The 12,142-nt window shown below is 36.3% G+C and overlaps 1 protein-coding gene across 1 annotated transcript in view; it reads left to right on the top strand.

Annotated features, from left to right (window-relative positions):
* Positions 1-6,381: 6,381 nt before the first annotated feature.
* Positions 6,382-12,142, top strand: part of SLC16A10 (solute carrier family 16 (aromatic amino acid transporter), member 10) — a gene marked incomplete at its 5' end in the record, with an annotated part of 30,172 nt that continues 24,411 nt past the window's right edge. Inside the window, 2 exons of the mRNA XM_010192404.1 lie at positions 6,382-6,526; positions 10,307-10,745. Coding sequence (XP_010190706.1) covers positions 6,382-6,526; positions 10,307-10,745 — 584 coding nt within the window. The remainder of the gene's footprint in view (positions 6,527-10,306; positions 10,746-12,142) is intronic.

Here is a 12,142-nt window from a genome sequence, read left to right as displayed (position 1 = left end):
GTTTTGTACTGTCACTGTGCACCACTGAAAAGAGATGAACTCTATATTCTGTAGTAATCACCCATTCAATGTCTGGAGGTACAAACTGGATTCCTTTTGAGCTGCTGGTCTTCTCAGCTGCAGGCTGAACAAATTGAAACTTTGTAGCCTGCCCTCATATGTGAGCATGTCAGTGGCTGACCATTAGACTTGAGTTCTTGTGTTATTGCGGAGTTATTAATATGGAAGATTAAATTCAGTGTAGATGTCTCATAGGGAGAAATAAAATCCAAGTACATGCTGAAAAAAATGGCCTCTACATCATCGTTACCATTAGCAGGAAAATGAGGTTGTGGATAGTTCTCAAAACATCTTTACTCTGAAGCAGCTGCAGTACTTTTTTTTAATAAAAAGAAAGGAAAGATTATTAGAAGATAGAGAATGGGGTGGGGGAAGTTATGTTAGCACAGAAACTTACTGCTTGTCCCATATTAAATACTCTATGCAGTTCTGACTACTGTCTCAAACATTTAGACTCTGTGTAAAGAGGAAAGAAGGAAAAGTATATCTCCTATACAAAGACAAAGTCAAAAAGATGCTTCATTTTGGAGAAGAAACTAGCATGAACAAATCTGATAAAGGCATATAAAATCATAGGTTGCAAGAGGAAGTTTAACAGGGATGATTAATTCGTATTTCTTACAACAGAGAAATAGTATGAGGAGGTTCAAAACAACGGGGAGTTTATTTTTTAATGTGTTGCTGATGCCTGAGCACATTTGCAACTAATTACAGTAAAATGTAGTAAAGCCAAAGTAATGTTGATAGAACTGAATGTTCGTGAAGAATCTCAAAGCTGCTGATTCCTGGCTGTTGGGAGGACATAGCTAGGGGGAAAAAATGCAGGATGATGGCCCATATTCACATGTTCTCTGTCAAAGTGTTTTGTGGTGGTCAGAAACGGGACACCGGGCTAAACCAGGCTTTGATCTACACATTATTGGAATTCTCTTGTTCTTAAAAATAAATGCTATATAAATGTGATTATGTAGGCAAGGAATTATTAATACTAGCTGGAGATGAGCAAACTAACTCCAGAAATACCTTTGAACAACTACTTCTGTCTCCTCCAAAACAAGATCTTTCAAACTCCTGAGCTGCACTCATAACAAATCTTCTTGTGGAAGCCAATTTTCTGCTCTGCTGAAGAGAATATCCTTGTCTGTAAATGGCCACAATAGAAGTGGAACCCTTCTCACAGCCCATAGTTGAGTTATAGAGTAGTTTGCTGTGAGATGCTATGGATGCTGAAAATCTGGAAGTGTTCCAGGAGAGGATGGCGGTTCATGGGGGAGCAATTGCCAGAATACTGATAAATACACTGAAAAAAAGGTAATGTCCAAACTTGTTCAGTAGGAAAAAAAAACAAAAAAACCTGGTTTAGAAAGTCCCTCAGCTGTTAATGGTTTGAAGCTGGGAAAGTACATACTGGCTTCCTTACTCTTGCATAAATCATAACTAATAACATCGTGGAAGAATGACGATTTTAATTGTCCTTCCATTTTCTCCAAGTATTTTTATAAAATACATGGAGAACCCTCCTAGATGTTATTAAAGTTGAGCTTTCAGAAGTTAAGTGCCATTATTTAAGCAGTTGTATTAACTTTGCATTATGATTTTATTGTAACAGATTACTTCTGCACAAACCTTTTCAGTGTGAGATAATGAAACATGTCTAAACATCTGCCATTCATATAACTTGTCCTATATTGTTTATTTTACACAATATTTTAAAGTAATTTCTTTCTTAGAAATCTGCTTGTAGAGTACTTTCCACAAAACAAGAAGAATTTAATACCCTTTCAGTTTGAAGTATTATTGCCATCCTCTAAATCAAGGGATTGACTGCAGCAGTTTCTCTGATTCTGTACTTTCTGCTCATTATGAGTTATTGTGAGAATTTCTCATTATCCAGCATCATTATAGTTTGTACTTAAGTGCTGGCAGCCTAGCATGGCCTGAACTACTGTAGTGGGTTAAATAATGAGATGATGGGAGAACTGATTTTTTAGGAAGGCTGCCTGACCAGTGAGTACTGGTGTAGGGCATGTTGGGCCAGTCTGTTTTGCAAGCGCTTAGCAGTGTAGCTGTAGGTCTTTGCACATGAAAATCTGTTATATTAAATGTACAAAGCTCCCTCTCACTTTCCAGCCTGCGCTTCTGTCTTAGTATGTGTAGTGCCAAACAGATCATTCTGCAAGCTATCCAGTGAACTGTAACTTTACTGCTGTCTTGGTTTGAGCTACACAAATACAAGTATCCGATTTTTCTAATGTGGTAAAACAAAATATTTTTGAGTTGAGTTTTGAATCCTCACTTTAAATATTCTTCTCTTCACTTGCCTCATATCACTTGTCTTCCCAGCAGCAGCTTTTTGTTCCCTGGCTCAACCAGAAAAATCTCAGGGAAAGATACTATAAAAAAAAATTCTTGAGGTTCATTAAAGACTGAAGGGTGTTAAGCCAACCACTTGAAAGACTTTTGTAAGGATAAAAATTATACAATTCTTATTGTAATGCATAGAAAATTGATTGCAAAGAGGAATGCCATGGATGAGTGGCCTTTATTTAAGTTTAGGAACAATAAAATATTTCAATGTGGTACGGTATTAGTGCTTGCTTTTCGGTTATAAGTCCTTGAGTTGAAAGAATGAATTAAAACATTTAAGAGCTTGGTTCATAGTTTGGTAGAAAAATATATGATGTCATCTAGGTGTGACTATGGGAATGATTTTGTGAATGCTCAGATATTAGATACTATTTTTATAGCTGAACACAAAAGACATTTTAAATAAAGGCTGATTTTTTCAAACTTGTAAAACAGCATCCTATTTGTGGAGTATGTGATACAGTTTCATTGCCATAGACCTTTGAACAGAGAAATAATTGAAGAAATATGAGAACGTATACTCAGATTATAGCTGAAGTATATGCATTTGTAGTGAACTGGTAAGAAAATACGTAGCTGTGACTTTTCATTTTGGAATACCTCTTTATTATAATAGATTACAAAATGCCCAAACTTTATTATGTGTTTAAATGGCACAGAAACAGACGTTTTGGTATAGATGCTACCAATAGTGTCTCAAGTCTGATATTTTTATCTTAAAGGTAACTTCTGTTCCATCTTCCAGAGAAGCTTGGGAATTGGTTATTCTGCTATTACATGTTTTGAGGAGCTGATTCTTAACTTCCAGTGCCTTAAGGAAGGTTTAAGTCCTCGAGTAGGAATAGCCTTTCTTCGATGGCAATCAGAATACCTTGTGTATGAATATGAATGCAGTTACATGTAGCAATTAGGTGCTGTATTAGTATCTGAATTAGCAGCTCTGGAATATAGCCAGCTTGTGGCCAGGAAAGCGGCCAATAGCCTGGAGAAGAAATGTTTTAATTAATATGTAATAACTGCTCCAGAGAGCTCTCATTATTCTGGCAAGCTGCATGTGTAACTTCTCATATTACTTATTTGGGATAGGTGTTGTAATTTCTATTTAAAAATGTGGAAGATGATTCATTGTACCTTTTTCATACTGAGTGAAAAAGTATAAGAATGCTTGAAAACTTACTTGAGCAAAGTGAAACTGAAAATTACTTGGATCTATTGAATATATTTTATAGCCAACAGTTTCTTCATAGGATCAAGATATTGCAGCAAAAATTATTTGCCTTAAGGAAATTAATGATTTACAGATGTGCTGTTCTGTTTATATCTTAATTCTTTTTGGTATTAGGTTTCTTTACAAAGGATGAATACAGTAAATTTTCTTGAACTACACATACATGTGAAGTTAAACTTCGAGAATAGTCTTTTCATTAAGTACTAAAGCTGTTAATACAAGATATGCCATCATCATCTCTAAGTTACACTTCTGTAGGACACGAGCCTTGTGTTAACTTAAAGTTGTGGTTTATAGAGCTCCAGTTTCCATTAGGTAGGTAAGTGGTAAAGCTGGGCATTCACTTCTGCAGTTTAATCAGTGTCTTTCTGAAGCGCCTAAGATAAGGCCATTTTTCTTCCTCTTAACTGTCTGTTGTGTAGAAAAACCAGTGGGAACCTTGCTTTTAAGCTTAGCCTGTCATTGCTGTAACAAAGGAGAGAAGCAAGTGATAAGAAAGGCGTATTTCTTTCACTAGTACCTGGAAGCACGAAGAGACAAAGTCAGCATGTTGTTAACAGTGTAATTTGAGCTGAATGTTTTCACTTCAGGCTTTTATATTCCAATTATTATGAGCTGTATAAGCCATTAAAAATTACTGCAAACCCTTAGATTTCACTAAGGAGAATGCTAATTGAATCACAGCCTGTGCTAACTGGAAACTAGGACTGCTGAACTTGTAGCTGTGGCTCTGAACTAATTTAGTATTACTTTATGCAAGCTACTTAAACTCTGCTTCTGTTGGCCAATTTCTTTACCTGTTTGTCCCCATGAATGGGGTACGTGTACCTGTCCATGTGAGATTGGATTCTCATAACCAGTAATTTCTGGGCTTGTCCAGTACTTGGTGTCTTCTCATACCTAGGCAGGAAGGCTGGCAGGAGGCTCTACCACTCCTTGGTACCTTCAACACCACAGCGAATCTTATGATACGAGTCTTGTTGCAGGGCCTTGTTCTTTCTGGTCTCTTGTGCTCTCCCTTTATACTGCTCGTGTTGCTGCTGTAGAGGTGCAAGGTTGGCAGGGCTACATTGTCGGAGTCAGTCATACCCAAGAAATACCATAAAAGTATCTCCCTCTTCTTCAGATTGTGCCTTGAAACTCCACAACATTTATCATGTGCTCAAAAAACCCCAGTAACATCCTCTCCTGCCCCAAACAGTAAGGTCATGGATCATTGAGATCATTGTTTGCCCTAAAAGAAAGGTTTTATTTCTTGCACTCTCATTTCTATTTTTCTCTGGCCATCTGTTCTCTTTTGTCTTTCATTTACATGAAGACTCTTTGAAGAAAATTTTTTGTTTGCTGCTTTGTTTTGCTCTGTTTTCATTAGTGCTTTGCACAATGGGGTCTTCACCAGTGTGTAGGGCTCATTGACGCTTTAACAACACTACTCCTGAGCCTTGCTACTGGTAGTTAGACTTGCAAATATTCTTCATTAGGTCACTTTGTTATTTTTTTTCCCCAGATCATTTTATTTGCCACTCACTGAACCACAATTGTTTCTCTAACTGTATCTTTAGGAAAGATGTTGTAAAGAATTCGGGTTACATGGATTTAAATCCATTTCAGGTTGAAAGAGTTCTTTCATCTTCCATACAATACGAAAAGAAGTTAAAATATTGTTTTTTCTAGTGCATCTTGCATGAGCAGGTTTTTCCACTACCTGTTTAGGCCAGGTGGTTTTTTTGTTTGTTTTTTCCAACTATATGGGGACATTTACCCACCTGAATAAAGTTGTTGTAACTGTTGTGCTACAGCAGTTTGATTTACCTTCATGCCCTGGGAGAACTGTTGGGTGTAACATCAGTAATGCATGTTTGAAAGAAAGATTAGGCGATAGCAGGTAAATGATGTGGTTCTGAACACCTGTATGAAATGAAGCAGAAAGTTGACTTAATTTAAAATGAATCAAGTTCTCTGCTACTTAAGTTATTTGAAGACATTTTTGGTACACTTGTAATAAAAACCACATTTGTGGCTGAAACTTTATTGTACTCACCTGAACTGAATCTTAATGATCTAAAGAGTCATTTATAAACAAAGTATGGTTTTAACAGTGCTGGTAAAGCTGGAGCAGTATCAGATGTAGTGATATTTTTCCATTATGTATGGAAATGGCTGTACTAGCTGAAGTTCTTTTAGTCTAAAGTAAAATCGTATTCCTAATGCGTATATTTCACAATAAAAGCCTGCTGTTGTTTGTTTACTCATTATTAATGTTCGGTATGAACATTATGATCTGTGTAATTAAGTTAAAAATGCGTTAATTTTTTCAGCAAGCCTAGCTGTTTAAGGTCATTAAAGTCTAGAATTAAAGTGAAATGTGCTAGTTGATGTCAGAATGGATCTGGAGCCTCCAAGGTTATCTTTAAGGGCCTAGTCATCAGTTAGAATACTAAGTTACTGGAGGAATATTTTTTTTAAAGTAATAGTAGTAATAACTTCTGTCACTAATTGTACTCCTTAAGCTGATAAAGTCTAAATCAGTTGATAATGAACATTGGTTGGGCTATTTTGTTTACCATGTTAGGGAAATATATTTTAAAATGTATTAAATATTTTTTAAATAGTTACCCAGTTACACAACTGTTAATGAAGACTTTATGTTGCTGAACTGAAACAAATACTGGCTGAAGGCTTACATCACTTGGTCTTCTAAAACACTGTCTTTTTCTATTTTGCAGCATGGGTGAGCTCTCTTTCTATGGGAATGGTCTTCTTCTGCTCTCCAATAGTCAGTATATTCACAGACCTGTTTGGTTGTCGAAAAGTAGCTGTTATTGGAGCTGCAGTAGGGTTTGCTGGACTCCTTTCAAGTTCTTTTGTAAGGTAAAAAATTATTTTCTTTATGTTCAAAGTATTTAACCAGTTTTATGGTGCAGAGGTAATACTGTCCTGTCAACAGAGTATGAAGAAATAATGCTACTTTGTATTATGTGTTGGAGTAGAAACCTTGGTTTTGGTTTTGTCTCTCTGTCTATGACTTGTGAAAACTCTAAGTGATACTTTCAACTTCCAAAGTAATTTTAAAAATATACTATAACTTCATACAACACTCCCTGTTTAACAGGAACCACTATGTATAAATGTATCAACAGTGAGATTAATACTGTAAGATAAACACCATTGTCCTGGATAAACTTGCTGTATGTCTGCCTGATGTGTGCTGTGTTTTAACAGGTACATAAGCACTGTGTCTTCCTTCCCTGCCCTGTCCTCACAATTAGCTTTTAAAACCTTGTTTTAATGTTGATAAATATGCAGTAGGACCTCCAGAAAGTTGTTAATATTCTAATAAAACCTGATGTTTTCTTCTATTCTTACTGGTCCAATTGCAAAACACAGATAGTGAAAACCTTTGTATAATGACATATATTTAGGGCTTATTTGATTTATTAAGAAAATCACAGTTCTTTCTTGTGGGTTTGAAAAAACCTGAACATTAGTTGAGTGGTTTTTTTTTTTCCAGATTACACTTCACTTTGTACATTTCTGTATGCTTTGCAGCATAAATCCTAAGAAGTTCAAGAGCGGCTGACTTGTTGATCATGCTCTGTCCAACAGGGAATTGACTCACTTATTCTATAGTCATCAGCAGAAATTGGTTAGTGAAAATAGAGTAAGAAGTAGCAGGAAAACAGGCCACCATTACCTCTAGATCTCGGCCTGCTTTCCCCCCCCCCCACCCTTAGCAGAATAAATACAGGAACATCCAAAAGCAAAATTCAGAAGAGTTTCCTACAAAGACAAAAATTATGCAGACAGGCTTGTGAAAGTGTTTTGTATGCCTGCACTCTGAACCAGAATGATGTGAGCTGTGTTCTGGGTAGGTGGACATCCATGATGCGTGGCACTGTGCCCAGAGCTCTTATGTCTAGGTTGAGCATATATCCCTAATGTGAAAGCATGTCCACAGCTTTACAGGAAGAGAAGACATAGTTCTGTCTTAGGTACAGAGGCTGGTGTTTTTATTTATTCTCGGAATAACTTACATTTATGGGAAAAAGACAGCTTTGTTTTCTTGTTACTTCATCATGTTTCTGATTTTTGTTTTACTTTTTTGGTTAATCCAAGTGCATATATTTTGCTTAATTCATTTTATTAAAGCAAACAAACCAAAACCCCACTTCCTGGGATGTTTTAACAGGCTTGTTACCACAAGTGAAGTAAAAACTAAAAGAAGGCACATTGGAAAAGTCTTTCATCCTCCTTGTTTCCCAGTAGTGTGTTAAGTGATGGAATACTAAACCAGTCTCTGAGACTGAGGAATAAAAGGTCTCAAGCAGTCTGAACTGTCTGAGAACCTGTGCTTTCATTTGAGTTTTCTCTTAGTTTTGGATTTGCTTATGAAAGCATATTCAGATTTTTTTTACCAGGGCATGTAGTGAAATGACAAAGGGCAATGGCTTTAAAGTGGAAGGGGGTAGATTTAGATTACGCATTAGGAAGAAATTCTGTACTGTGAGGGTGGTGAGGCACTGGCACAGGTTGCCCAGGGAAGTTGTGGATGCCCCCTCCCTGGAAGTGTTCAAGGCCAGGTTGGACAGGGCTTTGGGCAACCTGGTCTGGTGGGAGGTGTCCCTGCCCATGGCAGGTGTTGGAACGATTGGATAATCTTTAATGTTCTTGCCAACTCAAACCATTCTACAGTTACAAATTAAACCTCTTGATAAAGATGTTTTATTCTTATGAACAAAATGCATTCATACTTGCGTTACCCTGATATCCAATGGAACAAGGGCACAGAAGAAGCATGCGAAAGGAATTTATTTTGAAAAGGTTTTAAAAATATTTTGGCTTATTTGAATTTTGTTTTAGAATTTGAGGAGCACTTTGAGAGGTGATTTCTTGTTAGAGTACGTGCCATGTCAATGTGCATTCTTAGTGTTTCATTGTTACTTACACTAAAACGATTTATGCCTGTAAAGTTATCAGTTAAGGGAGTATAGTTCAGATATAGAAGTCAATGTTCTAATAGTAAAATATTGTACAATAGATAAATGTAAATATGATTGACTGCTTTTGCTACATACTGATTTCTTAATATAAATTTTATGTCCTAGAAGGCTGAGCTGTAAGAGTATTTGTAATGCAGAAAAATACTTTACTATGTATGTCATGCTGCAGGCTCTGAGTGAAGCTACAGATGGAAGCAGAAGTTCTCTGTCCCTACTGTATTATGTTCCTGCTTCATTTTGTAACTCTTAGTTTTCCTGGTTATTTTCCATTGATAAAGGTAATCAGTCTTCCCCCGTATGTTGTTTCTGCTGGCTTTCCTTGTGCTTAATCAGTTTTAGAAATTGAAAGTTTAATGTAGAAAACAACAATATTACAGTAGGCAAATATCCTTTTTCACAACAATAGGCAGAACCAGAGTTCCTAATGTCAGACCTTTCAGTCAAATACTATTTTTCAAAATTTTCTGTACTTGCATGGGAAGCTTGTGGAGTATGGTTTAGTATAGAGGGATGCTGGCAGGTTATACCCTGTGATGAAAAGAACTACATAAAGCATTTGTGCTCCTTAAAAAAAGTCAATGTATTGGCTAACAGGATAAATGGTTTTCTATAACAGCTTTAAAAGCAGGTGTTAGCTGATAGGTGTTAGCATTCATTGAAAACACAGTATTAAAAAAAAGCCCAAACATCATGTGCCACCTCAGAATTCTCATATGAAAACACTTTTCAAACATTGCCTCCTTCAGCTAAATGTAAAAAATGTTTCCTTATTAGTTCTGTAATACTAAATTAATTATACCAACACTGTGAATTCATACTGTTAAGATTTCCTGCACAAGTACCTGTTACTGTCACGTGTCTGCCTGTCATCTAATGCAATGGCTCTGCTTCACTTCGGTTTATATAGCAGATGGTGATGGGGCAGAACCTTGTGATGAAGATCCTCCTTTAATATAAGCTGAAATGTTTCATTCTTTATTCATGTTTCTTTCCTGTTTCTTTCTTGGCATATCCATATCTGGATCAAAACACTGAATTTGGAATATCCAATAAAAAGGGGATTGCTTGTCTGAAAAATTAATAGCTAAAAAGTCTATCACTTGTTAATAATGTGTTATAATACCAAAACTTGGTAAACAGTATTTTTATGTTTCATTTTTCATTATTAATCATGTTTATTCCTTTTGCTATTGTATTTTCATAATAAACTATGTAAATACTTGATTTTTCTGGGTTCAGGAGGAATATTCAGTATCACATTTGATAGCACAGTGAAGAAATGTATAAATCAAAGCAATATAGTCTTCTTTGGAAAAGGAAAAAACAAAACAAAATGCCAGCAATGGTTTACAATGGGTTAATTCACCTTGACAATGATTTTTAAAACTTTCTTTTTGTCTGAAATTATAATAAATAGAATTTTGCTTTTTTATCTGTTCAGTGAATTCTATGAAATTTTCAGTGGAAGAAAGTGAAATAATTGCTGAATTAAGCTGACAGTGAGGGTATTTCAACTAGAAGTACAAACTCTTAACTCACTTCTGTCAATATGTCACTTCATTGAAAAACTGTCTTGCATATGGTAGGTGAATGCAAACATAAGTGTTGTACAAAACAGTAATGATTTTTTTTCTCTTTTCTTACTCTCTAGCACCATTGAGCCTCTATATTTCACCTACGGGATCGTATTTGCCTGCGGCTGCTCCTTTGCATACCAGCCATCCCTGGTCATTCTTGGGCACTACTTCAAGAAGCGCCTTGGGCTGGTGAATGGCATTGTCACCGCAGGCAGCAGCTTGTTCACTGTGTCCCTGCCCTTCGTCTTGAGAGTCTCCCTCGACTCTGTCGGCCTGTACAACACCCTGCGGGTCCTCTGCATCCTTATGTTTGTTCTGTTCCTGGCTGGCTTCACATACAAACCCCTTGTTTCCAACACCAAAGACAAGGAGGGAGGAAAAAAGGGAAAGTTCAGATTTCCTCCTGACAAAAAGATTTGCAATTTCTCTGTTTTCAAAGTTCTCAGTTACCGAATCTGGGCTTTTGGGATCCCAGCTGCACTGTTTGGATACTTTGTGCCTTATGTTCACTTGGTAAGTGCATGTTTGTTCCTACATATAATGTATTTAAAATTACAGCTATTTCCCTTTGTGTTATGGGCTAAGACACCAATTGGTGATAGGAAGGAATATTTAAAGTGCAAGTTTTGTTGGGGAGAAACACGATATTAATTTTGATATTATCTGTGATTAAAAGAGGTCTCTAATGAAGCCATTTAAAACTTTAGTTCCTTGTTCTCAATCTAAGGTTTAAAGTACTTTAACCGTGAAAAGAGACATTTGAAAAGTATTCTGTACTATTCCAAAGAGAATTCTGTATTTTGGTACTTGGCTACATATGTTGCCAATGATACTTGTGCATTTCAATGGAATAATGGAAGGAGTAAATAACAGAAAACAAGTGAAACTTCTAATTTTTATTCCTTTAAATTGAGGTATGTTTGTTAAAATGTGCATTTTTAGGGTATATTTTATTGACCATTTTCCAGGTTTATTAAAAGCAAAATACTTGGATTTTTCTGTCTCTCAAACTTTAGCTTTGTAGTTTGTCACCACAGCACTAATATAACCCATCCTGTTATCCTGTGCTTCTAGTGGCCAATTCAGCTGGCTTTTATTGCTGTCTACAGCATCTGATGGAGCTGTAGCTTCTCATGATGGGGAAGCTGTCAATCAGCCATTTCTTACACATGTACTACAGTTAGTTTGTTCCCCTAGCAGAACTTTTTTCTGTAGTACACCATTAATCTACACAACTTTGCAACTGGAAGGTGCATTACATGCAATGTATCTGACTGGCAGTCACTGCGCTACTTAAATGTGAATTATTTTGAATGGCTTCCTGGTGGTACTGTCCCAGCTGAAGTGGAGCAAACCAAAAAGCTTAAAAGAGAAAAAGGAAAAAAAGGCCCGCAACCTGTGCTAGGATGCTCTATTTAGACTATTGCACATCCTCATATTCAAGAGTATTGAATAAACAGCGTGGACTTGTGGAACTAGTACTGAGTATGAAAACAGAAGGTTCATATTAATAGTCATTATTTGGCCATGGTAGAACAGTAAGATTAATGATGATAAATGTCTTGAATTCTGTAAAAAATCTTCAGCTCCTTAAGAGCCTATGGGCTCATACACAATATAGTGAGTGGTGTCCCTGCTTTCAGTGAATACATTAGTTAGGTGACTGACTCTGCATTGGATATTTATTTTAAAAATTACCTTAGGATGCTAAGCTATGAACTGACTTTTACTCATAGCTAGTTCTTGTCACTCAGTTTTTAATTGTGTAGATCTTATTCTATAGCACTTAAAATTACTGTTTTAAAGGACTGTACAATTGGATGACTGCGCTATTGTGACATTTTATGCTATTTCCCCATAGGTTTTGTAGGGATGTTTCGAAATAAAACAGTGCTTAGAGGAGTAGAAAG

Source organism: Mesitornis unicolor, unplaced genomic scaffold (assembly GCF_000695765.1).
Source record: "Mesitornis unicolor isolate BGI_N332 unplaced genomic scaffold, ASM69576v1 scaffold16499, whole genome shotgun sequence".
Taxonomy (NCBI): Eukaryota; Metazoa; Chordata; class Aves; order Mesitornithiformes; family Mesitornithidae; genus Mesitornis; species Mesitornis unicolor.
This window is presented reverse-complemented; position numbering and strand designations above follow the sequence as displayed.